The following is a 27809-nucleotide window of genomic DNA, read 5'->3' as shown; positions in this document are numbered from 1 at the left end:
TTCATCCTTCTGTCAAGAAGTCCTTTTCATTTGAGAAACAGAAGCTTCTAGGTAACTTCTGTTGAAATACTTAGAAAGAATCTGAAGTGGGTGACATATCACCCATGTACATCCTTTGAGACAGATGCTCACCAGATCCAGGTCTGAGCAGGATTTTCCTTGCCATTGCTCCTCCTAATTGCTGACCTAAGACAACAGTGACTGTTGTCTTCTTCCCTCTGCTAAAGGTTCAGTAGCATTACTGAAGGTGATAAAAATGATTTAGCAGTGCAACAGCACAGAGTCACCCAAGTCAAGCAGCTTGGGAGAGACACGACCAGGACAGCACGACCAAAGAGGAACTAAATTCAGGTGAAGGAAACAGGCATGCAGTAGACAGCAGTTGAGGAGGCAGAAAAAAGGCACCCTCCTCCCATGCCTTCAGCCAGAATCCACAATTCTTGCGTTTCATTCTCTCGGCTTTGCAGAGTGCAAGTCACTGACAAGCACATACCTCACCTACAAAGCTGTGAACAACCTGTTAGAGCTACCCAAGTAGCTGCTACAAGTGTATGCTGCAGCTCTGATTTTTCAAATCCTACTGGCCAACATACTTCCTTTCTTACAGAGAGGCAATTGGTGTCATTTTTAATGGCAGTATCACTATTTGAATGTCTTAATTTGAAAAAAAAACCAAACCAACAACAACAAAGTCAATGATTATTTTTTACATATTTTATATTTTCTACAGCCAGGCTACCTTAATTTAATTGCTCAATAGTATTCATTAATCACGCAAATTTCACTTTTAGAGCAAAAACCTTTACTAACATGCATGTGCACACACATACACACATGTGACTACCTCTGGCAGAAGTTCCAACAAACTGATCTGGTTCAAGTTAAAGTTATGCAATATTTCTCCCTCTTTCTTGTGAATTAAAACATATCAGTAAAAAAGAAAAGCTTCACTGTGTAGGTTAGGAACTCCCTTTCCCTCCTCCATTTCCACTTTTGCAATTGTTTGGAATGAAGTCTGTATCTCTGAAGAAAGCATGTTATACCAGCGTTAGGAAGCTGGCTCAATTTCGAGTCTGGTTTGTCTGTTTCCAAAAATTTCAAGACTTGTCATAGTTTTTAGTCCTCAGACAAATTCCAGGCATGATACTTATCAGGTACCAGACAGACACATAATAAGAGACCGTCTCTGTTCAAAATTTGTGGCCTAAATAGAGAAGGTAATCGCAGTACTTGAAGAAGTGGAAAAGGCTGTTCTGCTTAGCTGATGAGTGGGAGTTCAGGCAGGACAGGTTAAGTACTTCACTGAAATCACAAGACATTAGCAGAACCGAGACTCAAAACCATATTTTCTAGTCTCTTGCCTACACTCAGCCATAAAACCACCTTTCATGTGCCCTTGAAGGGCAGATATTCCATCTCCAGAGCAGACAACACAACACCAAGGTGCACCAAAGCAAGCGCGTCATACAACCGAGGGCATATCTCACCACAAACACATACAACTTGTTAAGTCCCAGAGACATTGCTTGTTCCCAAACTAGTATAAATAAAAACCTTTTTCTTTTAAAGAAATCTGAAATAACTTAAAAAAAAAGAAAAAGAAAAGTAACTTCTAGTGGTTTGCAAGCATTAGCTGGCCTGCGTAGCCATTAGCACTGCACAGAAGAGCATTTATCCCTGCCATACATAGTGTTATGTTTTGGGGACAAGGACCTAGATTTGGGGCGGGGAGGATGGGGACACAACACCACCAAACATTAGGAACGATTATTGTAAAACCAGGTTACTGCAGCACTACATATCTGTCAGAATAGCAACATGTAGAGAGGGAAAGCTAAGAGCTATCATTTGTATGCCACCTCCATGCCCTTCAAAAAAGGCACTTTACAAAGACACCCCCCACATACATACTCTCTACACAGGGTAACTTTAAACTACCTCAACTCTACACACCAGTTCCATATGGCTGGTCCCACAGCTATTCATGGTCTGGTCTCATCAGTGGTCAAGCAGAAAAACATAATGCAAATGTAGGCTGCCAGTGAACAGTTCAGGCTGATATTCCAAAGCCATGTCTCTTCCCAACAAGTGCGAGCAAAGCAGTATCCTTCTCACTCATTTAGGATATATAACTCACACACTATTATCACCCCAGTCCAACATGGAGCAAGTGCACATTACCCACTATTTCAGTGGCCACAGTGCTCTTTCAGAATGGCACCAGCTGTCAAAGAGTTTTCCGTTGCACCCCACTGGACGGCTATTAATGTATATAAACAAACACTAACATAAACATGCACTCAATTTATACTGCAGGAACTCAGCCTGACCTGTGCCTCACTGAACTCAGCTGAAGCCTGTCCTTCACAAGCCATCCTTTAGAAATGCCCTTCCTCTTGCCTTGACCACTTCCACTCTCCCCACAGCAGGAGATCTGCCATGTCCTTTTGTCCTCCTGACAAGGTGGTCTCTGGCAAAGAGCAACCTCAAACCCACAACACAGCAAGCTCGCTCAACAGGTATTTTTCAGGCTGTGTGAAAGCTGAGAGCTCAGCGCTGAGAGCAGATTTCAGAAAGTGGGTCAGCCTACCTGCTCCCTGCTACCACGAGGGAAAGGTCCCACTTCTCTGGCTGCACACACATTGCTGCTATTTACCTCATGGATGCCTCCATGAGCAAATGCATGGGTACAGCTCTCTGCCATTTCGCCAGTTAGTTGAACTGGCTTAGGGAAAGCTCTGGAAAGTGTCTGGGGTACTGGTGTACACAGGACTGTGACTGAAAGCAGGGAGGATGACAGGACTACCTTCTTTCAAGCACAAAGGGGGTGCTATAGGATCATATGTGTGTATATGTGTATGTAGATATACATTTTCTCACACACATATGTGAATTTGTACATTAATCTGCAGATGGCAGATGCTGAATACACTCACGCAAGGATACATCCCACAGAGTTCAGCTAGCTCCAAAATAAAGACACATGTTTACAAAACATGATATCCCTTTTACAAAACAATAAAAATTCCCCAAAGCAGATATGCGGGTGCCTTGCCTATCTGTCCTGGTTTTGACAGAGACAGAATTTATTTTCTCCCCAGCAGCTGGTTAGTGCTGTGTTTTGGATTTAGGATGATAAGAATGCTGATCACACTGATGTTTTGGTTGTTGCCAAGCAGTGAAGGACTTTCCAGCTTCTCATATTGACCTGCCAACAAGGCGGTGGGGGGCACCCAAGAAGCTGGGAAGGAACACGGCCAGCACAGCCAACCCAAATTGGCCAAAGGCATATTCCATACTATACAACGTCATGTTCCACATATAACAGGGTAGTGGGCTGGAAGGCAGGGCAGCTCAGGGTCTTGTGGAGCACCAGCTTTGGGTGGTGAGAAATTGTACTGTTCATCACTTGGTTTATTATCATTATCTTCCTTTTCTGGTCCCATTAAACTGTCTCTACCTCAACCCATGTGTTTTAATATTTTTTTTTTATTTTCAGTTCTCTCCTCCATCCCACTGGGGCAGGGGGAGCGGAGTGAGCTGTGTGGTTGTTTTAGCTGCTGGACGGGTTAAAGCACGACACTATTGTACCTACTAAGTTGAGATGGAGAGGTTCTTACACGAAGAGCAGCAGGGGAAACTCTGTGCATTTTAAACTACTCACAATATATTTACATTGGTTTCCCTTTCCCGCTTCTCCTTGGAAAGCCAGAAAGTGTACAGATGCATAGACAAATTTAAGCATCCCTTTTTGGTCAAGCATAGGTAATAAATGTTCACCCAGTTTCTAAACACCTCCTGCCCACTGAAAAATAAAAGCCAAATTCAATTTAAAACCAAGTTTCCATTTACTTAAGCAGATAAATCTCTTAGGGTAGCACTTAAGCTCGAGCTTTTAGTCTCAGCAACCTGCAGAGCCATATGCTATACACAACATCTTGTAAAACTCCTTAAAGTAGTTTATTGGCGTGCACCAGGTTTAATGTTTAGTCAGCCAAGTTAAACAGAAAAAAACCAGGTTTAAAACAGCTTTAGGAATTGGTATTCAGTTACTGTCACTTAAAAAGTTACTTCACGTGAGCTAAGTCACAGTAACTACAGTTGTGCTTCTACAGCACGATGAACTTAAGATGTAAGTTCTTAGCATGCATTATCTGCATTTTATTTACACTTAATGTCAGGTACTGTGATTCAGCTGATGTATGCCAACCTGTCTGCGTCTGAGCTTTGCCTGTGCAAGCCCCCTTCAAGCACAAACTAACTGGCTCAAATTCTCACACCTATTTCAACTAAAATTGTTTAACCTCTATTGGCTCATGTGGCCGATGCCTAAAAAGGCATAATTTCCAGAATCAGCAGTAATAGAAATCAAGGCAAGCATTTCATAGTCCTTTGAACTACCATACCTTCTAGCATCGCTCTGAAGAATCAGAGAGTTATTATATATTTTTGCGACTGTAATTTCATAATTTTCATGTGACTTCTGTTTCTAACAGAAAGAAGGCTTCACAGGACCATTGGTATAACTATGTCCAGTATCCAATAGAAGGGGAAGATTCCTTCCTCGTCATATTCAAATTTTAAAGACAATTTCCTCTTTTTACAGTACACGTCTGTGTTGAGTGAGAGAAACAATCTATCTAATTTCTAAGAGAACAGGAGAAGCAAACCAGTGGCAGGGCCTCACATCACATTTAAAGGGAGTTTCCAGGTGAGAAGCAGTATAGAACTGAAAGCCAAAAGGTGGATTACAAACTGCAGTTTGGAGTACGATGCAGAAAGGGAACAGTTTAGCAGATGCTTGTTTGATTCAGAGAGTTTGCTGGCAGATGCAGTAACACTGGATACTTTTGGATGTGAGGGATGATAAAAAATGCAACATGTTTTAGACACTTCTTCCTAATCTTCTTTTTTTAGGAAAAGAAAAAAATCCTCCTCTGATACTTAGATTTTATTACTTACCGAAGGATCTACTTGATCATTTGTTACTCCCCTCAGTACAATCTTCAATGGATGTTTCATGAAAGGTGCCAGGCAGAGCAGACTTTCCAAATAGTAGCCAATACTACGACTGGGGCTGCAGTCATGTTCCAACGAGCCTCCGTACAGAAGACCAGGCTGATAATACAAGGTAGTACCTGGGGAAGATGCCAGGGGAGCAAACCAAAGGAGAGCGCTGTCAGCACACTGACCATTACTGCAGCATAAAGACACTTTGCAATAATGTATACAGGCAAATTGGAGACAGAAGAATTTATGAAAGATGGTAGCATTCTGAGTATGTTATTTCTATGCCTGCAGCTAATAAATGGGCCAGCACATATGAGTGTCTGTCTGTCTTGCATATCATTTCTCCTCCTTTCCCCTTCTGCCCAAAAATCAAGGATCTCTTAGCAATCCCCAAAATGCTGATACAAGCAATTATTATTCTCCACAGCAGCTAAATGTTCACCAGACCATCTGGTCATCGCTGTCTCGGCATATCTGGTGGTAGTTTGTCTGCTTTACTGACCAAACCTATTTCTTAAAATCTTTTTTTTTCAAAAAGAAAAGAGGACAAGAACTAGATGACTTTTTTATGTGGGATGCTTCTTGCTGAAACCAACCCCTTTTCTGAGCACAAACAGGCTCAGACTAGGCATGACTACAATTTTAATTCTTGAACAATACAGTTGCCTTAACTCTCTGCATTATGGTGGAGCACTGATCTTCTTGCATGCGACCAATTACTACAAAACTTCTCAGCTTGGTTGTTTCTGATCTTGTCAGTCAATGATATCTGAACAACTACCTCTGTCAAGCCAAAACTTTCATTTCACTGCAGTAACTGATAGACCCCAGAAGACCAGAACAGAGGAAGAAGAGAAAACCGATCTCACCTGTTTGGTTTATCTCAATCCGAGAGCCATTGGTCACTTTGTCAATCAGGCGAATAAAACTTGCTTCAAAATCTAAGGAGTAGAACAAAGAATTTTAAAGTTGCTTAAATTTATCCCGGGGGAAAAAAAAAAAGAAACTTTGACACCATACTTGTACATTTTCCCTTTCCTTCCTTTCACAACAGTAAGGCTACCTTCACTCTTCAACTTCTTGTGGTATAATTCTACCACATGAAAAAACGCAATTCACTCTAAAACCAGAGATGTTAATTTGAGCCTCCATGCTTACAGGCATCTCAAATCAATTGAGATGCCCACAGATCTGACCATCAGACTAGCCACACTCCTCTCCCCGTGGGGCACACAGTGAGTGATACAAGTTGACACTTCTGATCACAGTGGCCAGAGGGATCACTTAAGCCCAAAATAAAACCTTTGACAATTTACATTTTGCTCCGTACGAAGCAAAACATACAAATCCTAGCAAATGGGACCCTGTGTATTTAAGCACGATAAACTAATAATAGCTTCCCATTATTCTCTCTAAAAGTCTTAGTTTAAAAGAAAGGGACATTCAGATGTGAAGTGCTGCTGCTGCACAGCTGTTTCACAAACAATTAGCTACCTTCAGACTTTCAAATTTTCCACTTCCAAAACGGTCATTGACATAATAAAGGCCAGAGAAACACGAGTCTCCCCATTGCCTATTTTCTTGCTTACTGTGTACACTATAGCAGTTCATGTGCAACTAATTCCTCAGTTTCTCTTGTTTGCATGGATTCTTGCTCAGAGACATCGGAAAAGACAAACATATTTAACAACAACAACAAAAAAAAGAGGAGTATGCTAATATTCTACTATTTAGGCATCCTAAGCTGGTACAGACTCGATAACAAGGAAAATATGTGAACATATGCAGAGTTCCAAACACAGGTAGTTTTAAGATTTTAAGTTTAACAGCACCTGCATAACAATTGGTAGGTTGCAGAACTTCCTTAGCAGTAACCTTGTGTTACTTCTTAAACAGTAATCAGATTTTTCCTTCTATGTAAGCTTCTAGGATGCAATAAACATTTAAACCGAAGAGCAACCTGCAGAAATTACTGTTTGTTAATATTTGCATGATATGGTTGATGCCCCAGCCACACAATGCTGGTTCTGCTGTCTGTTATGGTGAAAGTTTATATGACAGCAGTGGGACCCCTTCCAGTGCAAGAGTACATCCTTCTGAATACGCATTTCCTTCTTGGAGAACAAACCTGTTAGAAGAGTTTTCATTGCAAATGTTACAGTCATGAAAAGCAGCCAGAATTGCATGTTGAATCATCAACACAGATCAGGGTTTGTTGTTTCTATTTTTCTGTTACAGTTGCAATTTACATTTTAACTCATACTTGAAAAAGGAAATTCAAACACCTCTTCAAAAACATGGCAAACCCCTCAAAGTTCACCACCACCAAACATCCCATGGTAATACTAAATACTTTGGGTCACAGTAAATGTTAAGTCAAGCACCCAAAAATGTTTTGACAGTTTCTGAAGAGAATTTCTAGCTATAAACTGAAGCCTCCTCACTAGGCACAGCAGCATCTATGCTGGTCCTACCCCTGTTCTGAACTTCACACTTTGCCCAAAAAATAATTGAACACCACTACCATAATGTTTCTTGCTCAATCTCTATCCTATTATCTTCTTACTTCAGTTAAATGAGAAAATTTACTTTGGGGTGCTGTACAGGAATGAAGAGGGTACTCCCCAAGCAAGGTTTCCCCTCAAAGAACTCCTCACTTCTGAGAGCTTCCAACACTACAAAGTAAATGGATTTCATGCTTCACCTTTACTACGTATTTGGGCAAAACCCTGACAAAAATCAAAGCATAACCCCTGACCCACTAAGGCTGCAGGAACGTGGGCTCCCACAAAGAGAACACGACGCTGGGCACGTGGCAGAAAAAGCCAGCGAATTCTGCAACTTTTGACTGAAGAGACCACTTTTACAGGGACAGGAACCAGCTCCGGGGCTGTCCGTGAAACTCACACGCAAACTAGCGAGCGGGTTATGTCCACGCTCGGCATCGCCTCCCGCTCCCCCACCCGCGACGCCTCACGCCCGGTGCGGAGCCAGCCCAGCTGCCCTGCGGGGCGGGGGCGCAGGACCAGCCCCGTCCCACCGGGGCGGCTCGGGCAGGACAGCACGAACCCCCATCGCCCGGTGCGCTGTTTCGGACCGGCCCACGAGGGCCCACGCTGGAGAAAGCCTGACTCGTGGAAAGGCACTGCCGTAGAGCCAAGCGTACAGCCGCGCCTCCGCCAGCACGAAGTCTCTCCACAGCACGTTGGCTCCCACCAAAACAAGGCTGGGAGGTGACAGCATCCTTGCTCTGGCCAATTTCATCGCCCCGCGTGGCTCCCACGCCTCCTCCTCCTCCCAAAGCCCCGCCGCCCATGCGTGCCAGCCCCATCCGAGACGGCGCCGGCCACTCGCCGCCCGCACCGTGTGTGCGGTGCGCCCAGGGGAGACAGCAGCACGCAGCCGAGACACCCTGCACCCCGCCTTCTTGCTGGGACCCTCCTGGAAGGGGCCGGCTCTGCCCCAGCTCCCAGTGCGGGGCTGCCCCTGCCCGGCAGCAAGCCCACAGCACAGCCGGCGCCGGGGCTCCGCCGCCCCTCTGCCTCCCGACCTCTTCCCTCACCGCGGAGGCCGGGGTCCTCCTCCTTGGCGCGGATCTTGCGGATCTTCAGCGGCCGCCCACTGAGCGTGGACAGCACCAGCCGCTGCCGCAGGAAGTTGCACCCCGCATAGCTGAGACACTGCGCCTCACCCGCCATGCCGCTGCCCCCGCCGCGCCCACGTGGTTGGGAACAGGAAGCGCTGGGACAACGGAGGGGTCAAAGGGCAAGGGGCGGGACAGCCCCGGGGGCGCGGTTGGCGGCGGTAGGTTTGCTTCCGTCTCCGGCCTCCGCCGGAGCTGCGGTGCCGTGCCGTGCTCTGCCGGTGGCAGGCAGCAGGCAGAGCCGTGCCGTGCCGTGCCAGCAGGTCGAATTTGTCGCGACAGCGAGCGCGAGTCGGGCCGTTCTCGGAGAGGTGGGCTGGGTGAGAGCTGAGCGGTAATTACTGCACCTGCTTCGGCTCTCCCTACCTGCTTGTCTGAAGTTTTAAAAGTTTAAAAGTATCGAGATATATATATATATGTTTTAACCGAAGCTCGGCTGCGGGGTGGCCGAGCAGCCCCCTCCCCCGGAGGTGCCAGTCGCTGGCGGGTGAGTAGTTACATCCCGCAACGGAACGTGGTGCCTGCACCGTGGTACTGACCCCACGTCGGAACGAATTAGGTAGGTTCTGTGAGGACGTTCCTTCGGACAGTCCTTTTCGGTAATTTATCCCTGGCTGTCTTAAGGAAATCTAAGCAGAGGAGTGAGTGTGATTTCCAGTCTTCAGGCAGGCCTGTTCGCTTAATGATAGTGGCAGAGCCCAGCTGCCCTTAAAGAAGTGACTGAGTTAAGCTTTCAGTCTGTATTTTAATAGAAACGTGGATTGCAGTAGAGGTGTGACAGCGTCAATTGTTAGGCTACGTTTATGTGTGCAGAGAAAGAGGTTTCTTGGGATAGAACAGAATAGTTCCAGCTGGAAGGAACCTACAGTGATCATCTGGCCCAACTGCCTGACCACTTCAGGGCTGACCAAAAGTTAAAGCACGTTATTAAGGGCACTGTCCAAATGCCTCTTAAACGCTGAGAGGCTCAGGGCATTGACCACCTCTCCAGGAAGCCTGTTCCAGTGTTTGACCACCCTCTCGGTAAAGAAATGGTTGCTAATGTCCAGTCTGAACCTCCCCTGGCACAGCTTTGAACCATTCCCAGGTGTCCTGTCACTGAACACCAGGGAGAAGAGCTCAGCACCTCCCTCTCCACGTCCCCTCCTCAGGAAGCTGCAGAGAACCATGAGGCCACCCCTCAGCCTCCTTTTCTCCAAACTAGACAAGCCCAAAGTCCTTACCGCTCCTTATAGGACATGCCTTCCAGCCCTCTCACCAGCTTTGTTGCCCTCCTCCAGACACATTCAAGGACCTTCACATCCTTCTTAAATGGTGGGGCCCAGCACTGCAGACAGTACTCCAGGTGAGGCTGCACCAATGCTGAGTACAGCGGGGTATTCCCCTCTTTTGACCGGCTGGTGATGCTGTGTTCGATGCCCCCAGGATGGGGTTTGCCGTCTCGGCTGCCAGGGCACACTGCTGGCTCATGTTGAGCTTCCTGTCAACCAGCACCCCCAGGTCCCTTTCTGCAGGGCTGCTCTCCAGCCACCCCTCTCCCAGTTTATACTTGTGTCCAGTGTTAATCTGTCCCGGGTGCAGAATACCGCATTTGGACTTGTTAAATTTCATCCCATTGATCACAGTCCAATGCTCCAATCTATCTAGATCCCTCTGCAAGGCCTCTCATCCCTTGAGAGAGTCACAGTTTGGTATCATCAGCCATGAACAGAAAAGGTCAGATAATTTTCCTTACAAATAATAACACTTTTGTTTTTCTTAATAAGTTGTTTTCCAGAGACTAAAACATTTTTTTTTTAACCACGATAGGAATGCTTTACAGGAACTATGCAGGAACTATACCTCCTTTTGTTAGCAGCTTGCTAGCACTTTTCTGATCAGTGTGCATAAGGATCATTTGTGATTTTGATAAACCAATCTGCAAACTATGTATCATAGAATAATGGAACAGATCATTTAGTTCCAACCCCCCTGTCATGGGCAGGGACGCCCTCCACTAGATCAGTTTGCTTAAGGCCCCATCCAGCCTGGCCTCGAACACTTCCAGGGAGGGGGCATCCACAAATTCTCTGGGCAACTTGTTCCGGTGCCTCACTACCCACATCGTAAAAAGTTCTTATAGCCAATCTAAACCTACCCTCTTTCAGTTTAAAACCATTGCCCCTTGTCCTGTCACTGCAGGCCCTGGTAAAAAGTCTCTCTCCACCTTTCTTATAAGCCTTCTTTATATACTGAAAGGCCACAATAAGGTCTCCCCACAGCTGTCTCTTCTCCAGGCTGAACAACCCCAGCCTTTTCTCACAGGAAAGGTGTTCCAGCCCTCTAACCATTTTTGTGGCCCTCCTCAGGACTGGCTCAGGTCTTTGCCTTTCTTGAGCTGGAGACTCCAGACCTGGACGCAGTACTCCAGGTGGGGTTTCACAAGAGCAGAGCAGAGGGGGAGAATCACCTCCCTCAAACTCCTGGTCACACTGCTTTTTGTGCAGCCCAGGATATGGTTGGCTTCCTCGGCGCAAGTGCACGTTGCCAGCTTATGTGGAGCTTTGCATCCACGAATACCTCCAAGTCCTTCTCCCCAGGGCTGCTTTCAGTCCCTTCATCCTCCAGCCTGTATCAATACCAGGGGTTGCCCCAACCCATGTGCAGGATCTTGCATTTGGCCTTGTTGAACCTTATGAGGTTCACATGGGCCCATTCCTCAAACCTATCAAGGGATGGCATCCCTTCCCTCCAGCGTATCAACTGCACCACTCAGCTTGGTGTCATCCAAAAACTTGCTGAGGATGCACTCAATCCCACTATGTCATTGATGAAGCTATTAAATATTACTGGTCCCAATACAGACCCTTGTGGGACATCACTTGTTACAGGTCCTCTTTGACATTGAGCCGTTGACTTTAATTTGTTGGAGAAGGCCAACCAACCAGTTCTTCATCCATCTAACAGTCCATCTGACAAACCCGTATCTCTCCAATTTAGCAGCAAGAATGTTATTTGGGACTGTATCCAAGGCCTTACAGTAGTCCAAGTAGATGACATCTGTAGCTCTTCCCTTGTCCACTGATGCAGTTACTCCATTGTAGAAGGCCACTAGATTAGTCAGGCACAATTTGCCCTTGGTGAAGCCATGTTGGCTATCTTCAGCCACCTCCCTGTCTTCCATATGTTTCAACATGTCTTCCAGGAGGATCTGCTCCGTGATCTTACTGGGCACTGAGGTGAGGCTGACTGGTGAGTAGTTCCCAGCATCCTCATTTTTACCCTCTTTAAAAATGGGCGTGATGTTTCCCTTTTTCCAGTCACTGGGGACTTTCTCTGACTGCCATGACTTTTCAGATATGGTGGAGAGTGGCCTGGCAACTACATCAGCCAATTCCCTCAGGACCCTGGGATGCATCTCATTGGGTCCCATGGGTTGTGTATGTTCAGGTTCCTCAGATGGTCTTGAACCTGATCTCCTACAATGGGAGGGACTTCATTCATCCAGACCCTGCCTTGAAGTTCAGGGACCTGAGAGATGTGGGAAGAGAGATTACTGTTGAAAACTGAGGCAAAAAAAAAAAAATGTTGAGTACCTCAGCCTTCTCCATGTTGGTTGTCACCAGCTCTTCTGTCTTACCACATGGGTTACATTTTATTTAATCTTCCTTTTCTGGCCAATGTACCTGTAAAAGCCATTCTTGTTTTTAGTTGCATCCGTTGCCAAATTCAGTGTAGTGATATCTGTCACAATTTGCCTAGTACGGTCCTCAACTTTGTCTTTACTAGTAACTATGGAATTGCATGACAGTTACCTTCCTGCAGTTTCATGTTGTGAATTGAGCAATTTCATATAGACAGACTTGGATTATTACTGAATCTTGCAGAAAGCATGTATCCCAAATCAGGGACTTTTCCTTGAGTGAGCATGCTGCGATAATTTTAAAGGGATAACTTCTGTATTTTAACATTCAGCTACATGCCTTATTCTACTGTTAAACTGACAAATGTTTTTCATGCATCTGCATTTATTTTTTTTGTGCTTCGTTCTGGATTGCAGGTAAAATATGCCTTTGAATCACACCTGACTCACAATAAGCCAGTTTTGCCTTTCTGTAAGCTGCTGTGGTAGATGAAAGCACAGAAAAAGTTTGAAATGAGATTTCTGTGGTGTTAATGTTTCCTTCTCTCCTTTATGTTGGCTGCAGCCTAGATCACATTTTACCTGCTTAGTCACACATTTAGTATTGTAGTAAGCAGCATTTCAAGGCTATAGTCACCAGGACATCATAGCAGTCACTCAGGGAGAACATTTATCTGTTTTACAAAGGTATTTTTTGAAATAAGATCAATACTGTATTTGTGCAGGCTTCTTAGCAGTGATAGTCCACATCAGATAATTGGTGCTAACCCATGAGGGGTTCACAAGCTATTCATATCCCCTGTGATACACTAATTTCCACAAGAACCGTGAAGAAACTTGCTGCAGTTTGTTTGTTTGTTAGCTTTAAATAAATTGGAGTGCTGTCCCACACTAGCCTGCTCCATTTCCTCCTTAGCTAGCTGAGGGAAGGAAGCAGGAATCTGAAATTCCTTGGCTGAGCAAAGGTAGTAATACAATACTACGAAAGTATTGAGTCTTTTTGTTTCTCTTTTATTTCTATTACTGGCACTTTTAAGGCCTCAAACAAGATCTAATCTTGATCTGTGCTCTATGCATGTAGTGAGAGACTAGTGTTCTCCCCTGAATTCCAGCAGAGAGACATGATGAAAGAAGTTTGAGAAAAGCCTTAGCCAACATCCGTAGCTGAGCTGCCACCGGTCAGATCTTAAAACTGTCAGGCCTTCCAGTCAAACAAAGGAGGATCAAGATGAGGTCCTGGATTCTCCAGCTGGATCTATTTAGAAGAGGGTGGGGGTGGGGAGGTAGAATGGGGATAAATTAAGAAATAGGCAGAGGGAAGGGTAGGTGAATCTTCCCATGAATTGGGAAAGCAGTTTTGGAAGAGCACGATGTGTTTCCAGAGGAGGATGAGGCAGGCTGAAGATTGGGGAGAGCAGTGGAGGGGTCATGTGTTCATTTTCCCTTAACTGAACTGGTGGCTTGGCTTTGTAAAGTTCCTGAGAGGTCCCTGGCTATCTGTTTTGGAGCAGAGTTTAAGCAATGTAGGAAAAGACTCTGTGGTTTTGTTTTGTGGGTTGGTTTTTTTTTTTGGAGGGGGGAGGTTGTGGGGGGTTTTTTTTGGGGGGTGGTGGTGGTAAATTATATCCTTATATCCTTTTAGATATAAGGAAAAAATTCTTCACTATGAGGGTGGTGAGACACCAGACCAGGTTGCCCAAAGAGGTTGTGGATGCCCCCTCCCTGGAAGTGTTCAAGCGCAGGTTGGATGAGGCTTTGGGCAACCTGGTCTAGTGGAGGGTGTCCCTGCCCATGGTAGGGGGCTTGGAACTAGATGGTCTTTAAGGCCTTTTCCCACCCAAACCATTCTGTGATTCTGAGTAACTATCTAGCTGGGAGAGAGGAAGGGAGAACAGAAAGTTCCTACAGTAAATAAAGGCTGCCTGGGCAAAAAGCAAGAGGCAAAAGGTGTGTCAGAGTGTATGTTGTCCCAGTGCACTATCTGTAAGGTTGTGAAAGGCTAACAATGCTGTTGGAGGTCTAAATGCTAGGAAGCAAGGGAATGACTGTACCTATGCTTTGAGGAACTGGTAAAGGGCTTTTCGTTTCCTCCCAGGTCCCAGATCTGTGGGAGCATGAGTAGACCTGAAGTTACATGACTGATTTGGCAGTTGGTCAAAACATTAGAAAACCTCCTTCCTGGTGTGCCTTTAACCTAGAGGAAACCTCTGTTCCTTGTCAGTGCAGACACGGGATGATGCTATGCATACATATTAGGTGAGCCATTTGGTGACATTTGGATTTACTGAAATAAGTGTGCTCTAATTCAGAACCGGTGTAATAACCCCAGGCACAGTTGGACAGGGAACTTCTTATCTACAGTGATAATAGGCAATGTGGTATTTACGAGCTCAGTCTTCTGGGTATTATAGCAGTTGCTTTTCTGAGACAAATATGATGGATTTGGAATAGGAACACTTATAGGAAGGCCAGTCTAGCTGTGAAGCAATGTTAATCCTCAAATGTACCGTGTAAAACAGCCTGAAAACAATTGACAGACCTGTTCTTGACAAACAATGTCTTGCCAATTTAACTTGTTAATGGTAACATAGTGATTTCATTTAAAAATGGGAATGTTCCATCTGGTAAGTTCAAGATACTTCAAGAGTCTTTATACATGTGACTTCTCAATGACAACATCCTCTCTATACCACCTACCTCCTCTGCAATGCAGTTGGTCTGATGAGTTCCTGTTTAAAGAAACTGAAATGCCTCTTCACTGTTGATTAGTTTCATTAACTGCTGTATTGACCCGCAAGGCAAATGTTTTGTAAACTACCAGCATAAATGCCAGCTTGACCAAACACCTGTCCCAGTTTTTGAAGTGGATCCAACAGCAGCTGGACTGCTGAGGTTTTTTTACTTCCCAGTGTGATACAGGGCATGCCCGCACCATGATGGAGGAGGAAGGATAAGCACTCTCACCATTGACTAGGTAAATGTTTTGGTCATAGGTACATGACTTAGAAGTTATAAGTAGTGAGTTAGGAATTACAGAAATTCTGAGTTAGAAACCTCATAATTTAAGTGATGAATTAGTGAATTCACATGCTAGACTAGTCTGTACAAAGGGGATTGAGCCCTTGTTTGTTGTGTTGCTTTCCTAATGAAATCATAATATAAGGTTTAATTTACAGAGTACACAGAGATGCAAATGCACTGTGACATCATTGCGTTTTGTCCTGTCACTGAGCACCACTAAGAAGATCCTGGCTCTGCCTTTGTTGCACCCTCCCTTTGACTATTTATGTATAGGGACATGTCTAGGGGCTGAGCTTTCCTGGGGAATGAAAGCGAGTGGCCAGGTCGTCCTTTGCTTTCCATGCAGCTGGGCCTTGCCTTGGGTCTGCAGCCCTTCCTGGGGGCGGGTGGGGGGGGGGCTCGCTGTCTCCCAGCACCCGCAGACCTTCTCTTTGTGCGGCTGGGAGGGAGACGCCGTCACCGGGCACGGGGATCTCCTCGTTGCCGGGCACCTCCGAGGGCGCGGTGCTGCATGCGGGGCTGGCGGGCACCCTTAGAAATCGCCTGCAGCCACCAGGTCCTCCGAGCCTGGGGCCTCTTGCCATCAGCTGCTCTCTTCTCCCTTCAGGGTCTGCCATCGACCTGCAGAGATCGTCCAGCAGCTCGGCATGGCTCTGCAGGGTGTTTTGGTTCCTGTGTGCTCCACCCCATCTGGACACCTTTGTGCAGGTACAGTAGCAGAAACCGCCAGTGCTGCTTCTCTTGCCTCTTCTAAAGTTGGGGGCAAGTCCTGGGGTGTCTCCTGTCAGGCCAGCTGTATTGCTCAAGGCCATGGCACCAGTCCGGTGCCTGACACCTGAGGTCTCACATAAGGCTTGGCTCCCTAGGAATCAGCAGTTGCCATCGGAAAGGGGCTGAGCTGAGCTGAGCTCCCTGCCCACCATCCCTGGTCGCTGCTGGGTGAAGAGGCTTCTCCTTTGAGACCCCATTTCCCTGCCACCGCTCTGATTGTCCCTCTCCCGATGGGGCAGTGGAGGGTAGGGGGAGGCTGCAGAGCAGCTGGCCAAAAAGAGAGGTTTCTTGAAAGCCCTGGCTCCAGTGCAGGGTATCAGATGTTTCCCACTGGCTGGCTGTTCTCCTCTTTCCCGGGATGGGAAGGCGGCTGGGCTCTTCCTCCCGCTTCCCAACGTGCCATTAATTTCGAGCACAAGCTCAGCCCGCAGGCGCAGTGCCACCTCTGCTTCTGGCTGCACGGGAGCGCAGCGGGCCCCATCCTGCCCTCGCGTTCATTGCTCTTGCCCTCTGTTTTCAGGCGGATGCTTCCCCAGGATACTGCTGGCCATTCCAAGGGTCTCAGAGCGAGGTGCTAATCCGGTTGCCCGCACCGGTACAACCGATGGCCATCACCATACAGCACGCCTCAAAGACAGCCTCTCCGCTGGGGACTGTCAGTAGTGCTCCCCGAGATTTCACTGTCTCTGTAAGTCTCTGCCGGGCACTGGGGGCTGGGACCTGGCCGCGGGGAAAAGCTGTAACGGGGACTTGCTGCTCTCTGCGCGTCTGCCGAGATTCGTGTGCTGCCAAGCAGTGCCGTTCCCTGAGGGGACATTTCAAGGGACATGTGGGGTGGCGTCACCCCTCCGAAGACTCCCTCAGCATGTTGTGGCCCAGGAGCTACAGGCCCTTGAGCAACACACAAGGAGGAGGCTCAGCCCCACCGCATCCTGCGCCGCCAGACCCTGCTGGAACCGCGGGAGTGGGGTGCAGATCACAGGCCCGGATCTGGCATGAGCGTATCCTCATGGTCGGGTCAAGCCTGACCTGCTCCCCTGTGCTTTATCTCCAAGGGACTGGATGAGGAAGGCGAGGACGAAACGTTGCTGGGGACATTCACCTATGCCATGCAGCAAGAGCCGACCCAGACCTTCCCTCTGCAGGTACAGTGCATGCGGGTGGGCAAGAGGCCAGGGCAGAAACGCTGTTTTGCCAGCAAGTGGCTTGTGGGGGGAGTGCGGACGGTTCCTGCCGGGGCAGGGGCCCAACCCTGCCCGAGAGCAACATTGGTGGGATCGGGAGGGAGAGTGGCATCTGGCAGGGCAGCAAAAGCAGAACAGAGACGGTGTTGGCCACACAGCTGTCTGGGTCCCTGGAGCTGCCTGGCTGCACCCGCCGGGCCAGAGGTGGCAGGGAGGATGCCCAGCACCTTGCCCCAGCAGCAGGACTTTCCCCGGGCCCCGCTTCCCTGGCACCAGCGAGCCTCAGGTTTCCACAGCTGCCCGCCACACTCTCTGAGGCTGGGCGTTTGCTCTGCAGGGGCACAGGGGTCCCTTGCCACCTGGGTGGGAGAAGGGAAGGAGGGAGAAGCTGCCGCCTCAGCCAGAGTGGGAGCTGGTCCCGGAGCAGGGGCCCGGGATGGCGGAGGAAGACGCGCGGAGCCTGCTGTCTCTCTTTACACGCCAGGAGTGACACTTCTTTTTGCCACGGTTTCTTTGCAGAACGGGATCCCCAGAGCCTTTCAGTTTTTGAAACTTGGCATTCAGAGCAACTGGGGAAAACCAGGATACACGTGCATTCGTCGGGTGCAGGTGTATGGGAAGATTGCGGGAACGAATGCCATCAGCCAGACGCATGTGCAGACCTCCCCTAATTAATAAGAATTAAACAGGAAAATGGAGAAACAGAGCAGAGAGATGTGGCTGTTAGTCGGGTGCAGAGCAATGTCATTGCAGAGGCCCTCTCAAAGCTGCCAAGTTCTTCCTTTCGCAGGCTGAGGACTTCCTCAGGCTTTCCACTTTCTCTCCCCCACGGGGATGTTTCCTAACCGAGCAAGAGGAGACAATGCTCCCGTAGCCTTTCCTTGCCTAAGTGCCTTGACAAAATCCTTTGGCGTGAGGGCTGCCCCCCATATCTCGTCCCGGCAAAGAGTCATCAGAGCCTGGCAGCGATTTGGGGTCATGATCCCCACAGCACGGGCCCATTCCATTCAGGGGGCACCTTGGCACTGGGGATGGGGTCTAGTGGGGGCCCACATGGGGTGCAGCTATGTCTGGGACCCGTGAAGGATGTCTGAGGTGCGTGAGGAGGCCTGAGCCCTTCTGCTCTTTAAGAGAGGCACCGTTCCCCTGCCCTGAAACTCCCAACACGCAGCCAGCGGCCAGCTGAACGCTGTACACGCACACATCTGTCTTTGTCACGGGGAGATTTGCCCAGTTCGATTCTACGTCTTCGGCAGCCACTACGCAAGGGTATGGCCCTACGCCCATTCGTGGCAGACTGATGTCAGCTTGGAAGCCTCAAGCTGATTGGGTCCGCCGTCACCCCTGTTACCCTGCTAAGTATAGCAAGAGGAGGCCTGAAGACCAGCGTAACGTCCCCCTCCCTCCAGTGGGTGCATCTTTGTGGGGAAAGCTTGGGCACTTCTGCTCTCCTTCCACCTTGCCTTTCCTCGTTTGCCTTTGAAGGTACTGTGGGAATAGGCAAGTTCAGGTGCACAATTACATTGTCGTCAGGCAAATTCACAGGACAGGGTGGGGGAGGTGGGTGGGCTGCTGCCCCGCAGTTCCACTGCCACTGTCCTCTGTTGGCAAGGAAATGGGCACCACGTTGGTGCAAACGTCGTTTCCCATGGAAGCCTCTCTCAGAAATGCTTGGAAGAACAGCATCTGCTCAACTGTCTGCAAGAGGATGGCTGTAAGCTTAGAATCCTCGAGTGACTGAGGTTGGAAGAGACCTCTGCAGGCCATCCGGTCCAACGCCCCTGCTCCAGCAGGGCCACCTACAGCCGATTGCCCCGGACTGCGTCCACATGGCTTCTGAATACCTCCTGGCTGTGGTGGGAGACTCTACAACCTCTGGGCAACCTGTGCCAGGGCTCAGTCACCGTCACAGTCAAAAAGTGCTTGCTGATGTTCAGAGGGCACGTCCTGAGTTTCGGTCTGTGCCTCCGGCCCCATCACTGAGCACCACTGAAAAGAGCGTGGCTCTGCCTTTGTTGCACCCTCCCTTTGGGTATTTATGTCTAGGGATGAGGTCCCCGCCCTGTGCCTTCTCCTCCCTCGGCTGAACCGTCCCAGCTGTCTCAGCCTTTCCTCATCGGACGGATGCTCCAGTCCCTTCAACATCTTACTGGCCCTTTGCGGGACTCTCTCCAGTAGGTCCGTGACTGTCTCATACTGGGGAGCCCAGAACTGGGCACAGCACTCCAGATGTGGCCTCAGCAGCGCTGAGGAGAGGGCAAGGATCGCCTCCCTCCACCTGCTAGCACTGATATCTACAAAGTAGAATCTTCCACTTTTGAGGGACAGAAATGTGTTTGGGTTAGTGCTTAGGCACTGCTTAGAGGTAAGTGCGGTACCTTGATTTGCTAATGGCTCTACCTTTGAAGAAGAGCCGAAAGACTGATGAAAAGCATGCTTTGCTAAAGAGTATCCTTCAAGAGCTGATAAAAAGGAAACATCCTGCCCCAGAGAGAGCTGGGTGATTGCAAGGGAGGCCTGAAGTCAACAAAAAGCAGCAGTAACTAGGGGAAAGGGAAAGGTGGCTGGGGGAGTTTGGGACCACCCATCCAATTAAAGGACTGTGCAAATTACTGCCCACACACCCTCCAGGAGCACGTTCGCACGGCGGGGAGGACGCTCTCTTTTTCTCCTGTAGGCGCTCACTCTCGTCACACCCCAGAAGGAGCCGTTGTGGTGTCCTGGGTGGTCCTGGGTCTTGTGGAGGATGGAGGCACGCAGCTGCCCCTTGGCACATGCCTGGGGCCGCTTTGGTGGCTGCAGCTCCCCGCGATGATGTGGAGCCAGAGGGGCTGAGCAAGTCAAAGCCCCGTGCAGCCCCAGCCCAGTGTCACCCAGACCCAGTGCCCCCTCCTTCCCCCATGGGGACCCTCAGCCGGCAGCACTGGCCCTGCCCGGGCAAGGGGGAGGGCAGGGGGCCTTGCTCAGGACCCTCCCCAACCCTGTGCTGCCATGCCAGACGCCCAGTGTCCTCACAGCACCCTGTGTCCCCATGCACGTGTCACTGAAACCCGGGAATAAACCTCGTAACACCAATGCGGTGTTAAAAGGCAGGCATTCTTTATTGCAGCGCTGGATGCACGGGGGATAGCTCCACCCAACATGCATGCCAGGTGATCACCAACACGCAGGTTATGTAGGATCAAAACATACATAGTCATTATTTTTCCAGGAAAAGGCAGTCCTATGATAATCATTTCTTAGAAGCCATTTCCATATTCTCCTCCCCGTCACGCATGCTCAGTGATTTGAGTCGGTGGTCCTCAAGGGGTCTCTGGTGGTCGCCAGTGGTCACGCACCCGTGTCCGCTGGGTGACCCTCTTCTTGCAGGCACGCGCAGTATCATTGCTGTAGGTGCACCTGTCCATAGCAATTTACTTCATAAGATTAATATTCCCGAACCCATTGTCCGTTTGGGTAGGGACTGTACATGGAACATAGCAGCATTGTACATTGCCGTGGTCAGTTAGCTTCATTACCTATTACCTTGGTTACACACTAATTATCTCAAACTGATTCTATAGTTTCTGTTTCACGGCCCCTATCCCACGGTTACACGTGGACCTCCCTGGTCCCCCCGACAGCTACAAAACATGCAGCAAACACCCTCCCTTCTCCAAACAGGCTGTGGTGGGTTGGCCCCAGCAGACCGACACCCAGCCAGTCCCCAAGCAATGGCTACTTTGGAAAGACTGTCTAGTCACAAATGCAAAACACAGCGCCTAGTGGGCGACGGGGTCTCTCCTCTGCCCCCCCCCCCCCCCGTAGCTCCGTCTGTGATGTCACAGCCACAACCTCACACCGTGCGGGGCCTGGCCTCTGTGAAGTCAGGGCTGGCCGCCCTGCCCCACGGCACTTTGGGCCACAACCTCCCGCCTGGAAGGAGCTCGCCGTGTCCTGGTGGCTTTGTGCCTGTGGCAGGCGTTCTCCTCCCGGCAATCGGTTTGGGGCTCTTGCCCAGGTGGCCTCCCCTGGACAGGCAACGCTCCTGTGGCGGAAGGAGGACACACGAACGTGCAGGGAAGCTTGATTTCTCCCCAAGATGAGGAGGACAAAGGCTCGTACAAGAGCGCAGGGCACTGCCCTGCCAAGGACGAGGGCCAGCTGCAACATGGACAGATGTGCAGCTGGGCCCACACAGGTCCTACGGAACAGGTACGAGGGTTTGTTCCTCCTGGGGACATCAGCTGGCGGGTAGGACCCACAGAGCCTAAAGGGGGACTGGGGAGACATGATGGAGAAGCTGGTGAGCGCTGTGGGCAGGTTGGCGCTAGGGGGTCCGCGGGTGGGGGAGTCGGGGTAAGAAGGGGCTCTTGCTTCTGCCCTGTCTCACCACGGTGGGGACGGCTCTTGAGAGGCTTCCCAAAGCCTGTCTTCTGGCCAGGGCCTTAGCTCGCGTGGCATGGAGATGGTGCAAAACAGTGCTCCGTCTTTCTCCTCCCATAGGCGCACCCTTTCTCAGGACGACCAGGACACCAGCTGGAAAGGGCCAGCACGCTGCAGCTGCCGTGCTGGAGAAACTGAGCGTAAGTTCAGTGCTGCCTGTCACCCCGTGCTTGCACCAAGCCTGCCTGGCTCCGCTGGGACCCACAGCCCTGCAGAAGCAGCAGCATCCTGCCCTGATGGAGGCCTGGGGCCAGCTCGCCTACATGACCATGGCTGAGCCGGCTACCATGTGCATGTCTTTGTGGGATACTGTAGTAACCACAGGGTACCCCAGTATGGTAGAGAGGCTGAGAGGCCAAAGCCTCGTCCACCCCCCGGCCCCCAGGCACGCCGTCAGAGCCTTGCCTGCGAAGGGATCGTGCCCGGCCCTCCGGCCCCCGCTCCCAGGGTTCAACCAGCACCCCCCTCTCCAGGGCATAACCCTGCCCCTGCCCCACAGGGAGGGAGTGCGTAGGCCAAATGCCCACCTCCCCGCGGGGGTCTAGCAGACGCGCTGACAGGCGTCCTCAAGAAGGGTCCTCAAGCTTTTCTCTGGTTTCTTTGCCCAGGGCTGGTCTTCAGTGTCACTTACAGCCTGGCGGTGGTCGTGCTCTCCCTCCAGAGGTGCCTCAGCACAGGCATCTCCATCCTGTGAGTACAACACGTGTCCGGTGTGGACGTGGAGGCTGGGGGTGCCAGTGGGTAAGGGCAAGCAGGGGGAGGCTGGAGGTGCTCCCCACCAGGAGACCCCCTGGCTCCACTATAAATTGCTGCCTCTCAACTGGTAAGAGAAAATCCCCCTGTGCAGGGCTCTGCCCTTGAGCACTGCTAACACCAGGACTCCCTCTTTTTCAGGAAGGACATCATCACCCTGAAAAAGGACAGGCTCGTCCCACTCCTCGTCTTGATGAGCCTAGCTGCTCTCGGTGAGCATTCGCGTGCTGTCAGCAGAGGCACAGAGGTGCGGGGTGCGAGCTTCAGCTTCAGCGTCAGGCAGAAGCACTGGAGCGCCCGTGGGGCTCTTCCAGCCTCCCGCCTTTGTGGGGCTGGGAGGTCACGAGATGCTCGCTGCACGCGGGGGAAGTGTAGCTGTGGGGTGCAAGGGGCTGTGCAGAGCCCTGAGGCCCAAGGAAAGAGTCCCTGCTTGGAGCTGCAACCTCTCTCTGCACCCTTTCGCCGTGTCCCCAGCCAGCCTCTTGCCACCCTGGTGCGGGAGGAGACAGTGTGACTACAGAGATCGGTAGGAACCCTAGTCAAGTAACTTTCTCGGTGATGTGAATTACAGCTGGTGCTTACTCCGGGACCTTGCTGCTCGTGTGGATGCTGCGGGCAAAGAACGTGCCACAGGTCAGTGGGACAGGAAAGGAGCGCTGCCGGTGGTGAGTGGGTGGGTGAATCACCCAGTCCTCCGCTTCCAGGCAGTGACCCACAGAAGCGGCAGCAGCTTCTGCTGTGCCTCCCCAGAGTTCGCCGGTGCTGGAAAGCCACGGCAGCTCTGGGACTCAGACGGAGAGCCTTTCCCTTTCAGGTGCTGCTGCGGCAGCCTGCAGGCGAGCTGAGGTCCCTGCGGTAAGAGCCCTCTCCTCTCTCCAGACCTGCAGCACGCTCGCTCGGTGGGGTAGCGGCAGGCGTGCCCATGCTATTTGCACTCACTTGCACAGCGCCCAGGGCTCGTGCCTTTGGCTCCTGCCTGGGCCTTTGGCTAAACCTGGAGTGGGAGGGAAGCACTCGCAAACCGGGGAAAGAAAAGGGGGCTCGAGCACCTCTGTCTCTGCTCCTCCCGAGCTTGGAGGCTCTGGCAGGGACTGGGCAGCTCTCTGACAAGATCGGCTTTCCCGGTGTCTGCAGGAACACGCTCGTGGTGTGGGGGCAACAATCCCGAGAGATGCAACAGCTGAGGGATGAAGCGGTGCGCCTGACTGCAGAGATCAGCACTGTGAAGAAGGTGATCCTCCACTTTGGGAAAGAGAGCTGGGACCAGCAGGGCGCTGCACAACAAGGCCATTCCTGGGCCAGTTGGTGGGCTTCTCCTGCTCAGCCCACACGCCCCTCCCTTTGCCAGGAGCTGCTGCTGGAGCTTCTCTGCTGTAAAGCCCCTTCTCCTGGCCAGGTCTGACGTGGTCATTTCTTCTGTTCCTTGGTGTCTTTCCCAGGAAGTTCAGCAAATGAGAGAGGTACTGTCAGCGACCATGCGGACATCTGACTGGGCTCTGAAAAGTGCAGGTACGGACACACCTCAGGTCCAGGTGGGCAGGTCTCATCACACTGGGCTCGTGCTTGGCCTTGCCGAAAGCAGGCCCTGCTGCAGACTCTGCTCTCCAAGGCAGAGGGAGGTGGGACCAAATCACGGAGCCCAAGAACATGACTGTGGCCGAGCAGCTGCCTTGGGCTCACCCCAGTCCTGCTGTCAGAGCCCTCGCTGGTGCCCCAGCCAAGACCCTGACAACATTTCTGCCCTCTCCCTCTCTGCTGAGCTTTCCTGGGGAATGAAAGCGAGTGGCCAGGTCGTCCTTTGCTTTCCATGCAGCTGGGCCTTGCCTTGGGTCTGCAGCCCTTCCTGGGGGCGGGTGGGGGGGGGGGCTCGCTGTCTCCCAGCACCCGCAGACCTTCTCTTTGTGCGGCTGGGAGGGAGACGCCGTCACCGGGCACGGGGATCTCCTCGTTGCCGGGCACCTCCGAGGGCGCGGTGCTGCATGCGGGGCTGGCGGGCACCCTTAGAAATCGCCTGCAGCCACCAGGTCCTCCGAGCCTGGGGCCTCTTGCCATCAGCTGCTCTCTTCTCCCTTCAGGGTCTGCCATCGACCTGCAGAGATCGTCCAGCAGCTCGGCATGGCTCTGCAGGGTGTTTTGGTTCCTGTGTGCTCCACCCCATCTGGACACCTTTGTGCAGGTACAGTAGCAGAAACCGCCAGTGCTGCTTCTCTTGCCTCTTCTAAAGTTGGGGGCAAGTCCTGGGGTGTCTCCTGTCAGGCCAGCTGTATTGCTCAAGGCCATGGCACCAGTCCGGTGCCTGACACCTGAGGTCTCACATAAGGCTTGGCTCCCTAGGAATCAGCAGTTGCCATCGGAAAGGGGCTGAGCTGAGCTGAGCTCCCTGCCCACCATCCCTGGTCGCTGCTGGGTGAAGAGGCTTCTCCTTTGAGACCCCATTTCCCTGCCACCGCTCTGATTGTCCCTCTCCCGATGGGGCAGTGGAGGGTAGGGGGAGGCTGCAGAGCAGCTGGCCAAAAAGAGAGGTTTCTTGAAAGCCCTGGCTCCAGTGCAGGGTATCAGATGTTTCCCACTGGCTGGCTGTTCTCCTCTTTCCCGGGATGGGAAGGCGGCTGGGCTCTTCCTCCCGCTTCCCAACGTGCCATTAATTTCGAGCACAAGCTCAGCCCGCAGGCGCAGTGCCACCTCTGCTTCTGGCTGCACGGGAGCGCAGCGGGCCCCATCCTGCCCTCGCGTTCATTGCTCTTGCCCTCTGTTTTCAGGCGGATGCTTCCCCAGGATACTGCTGGCCATTCCAAGGGTCTCGGAGCGAGGTGCTAATCCGGTTGCCCGCACCGGTACAACCGATGGCCATCACCATACAGCACGCCTCAAAGACAGCCTCTCCGCTGGGGACTGTCAGTAGTGCTCCCCGAGATTTCACTGTCTCTGTAAGTCTCTGCCGGGCACTGGGGGCTGGGACCTGGCCGCGGGGAAAAGCTGTAACGGGGACTTGCTGCTCTCTGCGCGTCTGCCGAGATTCGTGTGCTGCCAAGCAGTGCCGTTCCCTGAGGGGACATTTCAAGGGACATGTGGGGTGGCGTCACCCCTCCGAAGACTCCCTCAGCATGTTGTGGCCCAGGAGCTACAGGCCCTTGAGCAACACACAAGGAGGAGGCTCAGCCCCACCGCATCCTGCGCCGCCAGACCCTGCTGGAACCGCGGGAGTGGGGTGCAGATCACAGGCCCGGATCTGGCATGAGCGTATCCTCATGGTCGGGTCAAGCCTGACCTGCTCCCCTGTGCTTTATCTCCAAGGGACTGGATGAGGAAGGCGAGGACGAAACGTTGCTGGGGACATTCACCTATGCCATGCAGCAAGAGCCGACCCAGACCTTCCCTCTGCAGGTACAGTGCATGCGGGTGGGCAAGAGGCCAGGGCAGAAACGCTGTTTTGCCAGCAAGTGGCTTGTGGGGGGAGTGCGGACGGTTCCTGCCGGGGCAGGGGCCCAACCCTGCCCGAGAGCAACATTGGTGGGATCGGGAGGGAGAGTGGCATCTGGCAGGGCAGCAAAAGCAGAACAGAGACGGTGTTGGCCACACAGCTGTCTGGGTCCCTGGAGCTGCCTGGCTGCACCCGCCGGGCCAGAGGTGGCAGGGAGGATGCCCAGCACCTTGCCCCAGCAGCAGGACTTTCCCCGGGCCCCGCTTCCCTGGCACCAGCGAGCCTCAGGTTTCCACAGCTGCCCGCCACGCTCTCTGAGGCTGGGCGTTTGCTCTGCAGGGGCACAGGGGTCCCTTGCCACCTGGGTGGGAGAAGGGAAGGAGGGAGAAGCTGCCGCCTCAGCCAGAGTGGGAGCTGGTCCCGGAGCAGGGGCCCGGGATGGCGGAGGAAGACGCGCGGAGCCTGCTGTCTCTCTTTACACGCCAGGAGTGACACTTCTTTTTGCCACGGTTTCTTTGCAGAACGGGATCCCCAGAGCCTTTCAGTTTTTGAAACTTGGCATTCAGAGCAACTGGGGAAAACCAGGATACACGTGCATTCGTCGGGTGCAGGTGTATGGGAAGATTGCGGGAACGAATGCCATCAGCCAGACGCATGTGCAGACCTCCCCTAATTAATAAGAATTAAACAGGAAAATGGAGAAACAGAGCAGAGAGATGTGGCTGTTAGTCGGGTGCAGAGCAATGTCATTGCAGAGGCCCTCTCAAAGCTGCCAAGTTCTTCCTTTCGCAGGCTGAGGACTTCCTCAGGCTTTCCACTTTCTCTCCCCCACGGGGATGTTTCCTAACCGAGCAAGAGGAGACAATGCTCCCGTAGCCTTTCCTTGCCTAAGTGCCTTGACAAAATCCTTTGGCGTGAGGGCTGCCCCCCATATCTCGTCCCGGCAAAGAGTCATCAGAGCCTGGCAGCGATTTGGGGTCATGATCCCCACAGCACGGGCCCATTCCATTCAGGGGGCACCTTGGCACTGGGGATGGGGTCTAGTGGGGGCCCACATGGGGTGCAGCTATGTCTGGGACCCGTGAAGGATGTCTGAGGTGCGTGAGGAGGCCTGAGCCCTTCTGCTCTTTAAGAGAGGCACCGTTCCCCTGCCCTGAAACTCCCAACACGCAGCCAGCGGCCAGCTGAACGCTGTACACGCACACATCTGTCTTTGTCACGGGGAGATTTGCCCAGTTCGATTCTACGTCTTCGGCAGCCACTACGCAAGGGTATGGCCCTACGCCCATTCGTGGCAGACTGATGTCAGCTTGGAAGCCTCAAGCTGATTGGGTCCGCCGTCACCCCTGTTACCCTGCTAAGTATAGCAAGAGGAGGCCTGAAGACCAGCGTAACGTCCCCCTCCCTCCAGTGGGTGCATCTTTGTGGGGAAAGCTTGGGCACTTCTGCTCTCCTTCCACCTTGCCTTTCCTCGTTTGCCTTTGAAGGTACTGTGGGAATAGGCAAGTTCAGGTGCACAATTACATTGTCGTCAGGCAAATTCACAGGACAGGGTGGGGGAGGTGGGTGGGCTGCTGCCCCGCAGTTCCACTGCCACTGTCCTCTGTTGGCAAGGAAATGGGCACCACATTGGTGCAAACGTCGTTTCCCATGGAAGCCTCTCTCAGAAATGCTTGGAAGAACAGCATCTGCTCAACTGTCTGCAAGAGGATGGCTGTAAGCTTAGAATCCTCGAGTGACTGAGGTTGGAAGAGACCTCTGCAGGCCATCCGGTCCAACGCCCCTGCTCCAGCAGGGCCACCTACAGCCGATTGCCCCGGACTGCGTCCACATGGCTTCTGAATACCTCCTGGCTGTGGTGGGAGACTCTACAACCTCTGGGCAACCTGTGCCAGGGCTCAGTCACCGTCACAGTCAAAAAGTGCTTGCTGATGTTCAGAGGGCACGTCCTGAGTTTCG

General features: G+C 51.6%; 3 protein-coding genes across 3 annotated transcripts in view; 2 read left to right on the top strand and 1 right to left on the bottom strand.

Annotated features, from left to right (window-relative positions):
* The window catches only part of RCL1 (RNA terminal phosphate cyclase like 1), a 30615-nt gene extending 21871 nt beyond the window's left edge, over positions 1-8744 (bottom strand). The window contains exons 1-3 of the mRNA XM_054810987.1: positions 8573-8744; positions 5880-5951; positions 4963-5138 (exon numbers count right to left, since the gene is read on the bottom strand). Coding sequence (XP_054666962.1) covers positions 4963-5138; positions 5880-5951; positions 8573-8708 — 384 coding nt within the window. The 5' untranslated portion in view covers positions 8709-8744. The remainder of the gene's footprint in view (positions 1-4962; positions 5139-5879; positions 5952-8572) is intronic.
* LOC129199357 (sperm-associated antigen 4 protein-like) lies at positions 8707-18085 on the top strand. Its single transcript, XM_054809691.1, has 7 exons — positions 8707-8964; positions 9085-9140; positions 11838-11884; positions 15904-16004; positions 16588-16755; positions 17123-17212; positions 17771-18085. Exons 1-7 carry the CDS (start codon positions 8707-8709, stop codon positions 17924-17926), a joined length of 876 nt encoding a protein of 291 aa, XP_054665666.1. The 3' UTR covers positions 17927-18085.
* Positions 18086-21329: 3244 nt separating this feature from the next.
* Positions 21330-26686, top strand: LOC129199356 (uncharacterized). Its single transcript, XM_054809690.1, is given in 11 exon segments — positions 21330-21445; positions 21737-21825; positions 22180-22366; positions 22571-22676; positions 23001-23062; positions 23564-23660; positions 23869-23938; positions 24505-24605; positions 25189-25356; positions 25724-25813; positions 26372-26686. Coding segments are annotated over 11 exon segments (1239 nt in total). The 5' UTR covers positions 21330-21332; the 3' UTR covers positions 26528-26686.
* Positions 26687-27809: the final 1123 nt, after the last annotated feature.

This window comes from Grus americana, chromosome Z (assembly GCF_028858705.1).
Source record: "Grus americana isolate bGruAme1 chromosome Z, bGruAme1.mat, whole genome shotgun sequence".
Taxonomy (NCBI): Eukaryota; Metazoa; Chordata; class Aves; order Gruiformes; family Gruidae; genus Grus; species Grus americana.
Note: the sequence above shows the minus strand (reverse complement) of the source record. Positions and strands in the feature narration are given on the sequence as shown.

Bases quoted from the DNA above. Each gene is read 5' to 3' on its own strand.
- LOC129199357 (XM_054809691.1), top strand. From the start codon at position 8,707: ATGCCGCTGCCCCCGCCGCGCCCACGTGGTTGGGAACAGGAAGCGCTG. The intron at 16,005-16,587 runs GTACAGTAGCAG...CTCTGTTTTCAG, and splicing joins ATCTGGACACCTTTGTGCAG to GCGGATGCTTCCCCAGGATA. The intron at 16,756-17,122 runs GTAAGTCTCTGC...TTTATCTCCAAG, and splicing joins CCCGAGATTTCACTGTCTCT to GGACTGGATGAGGAAGGCGA.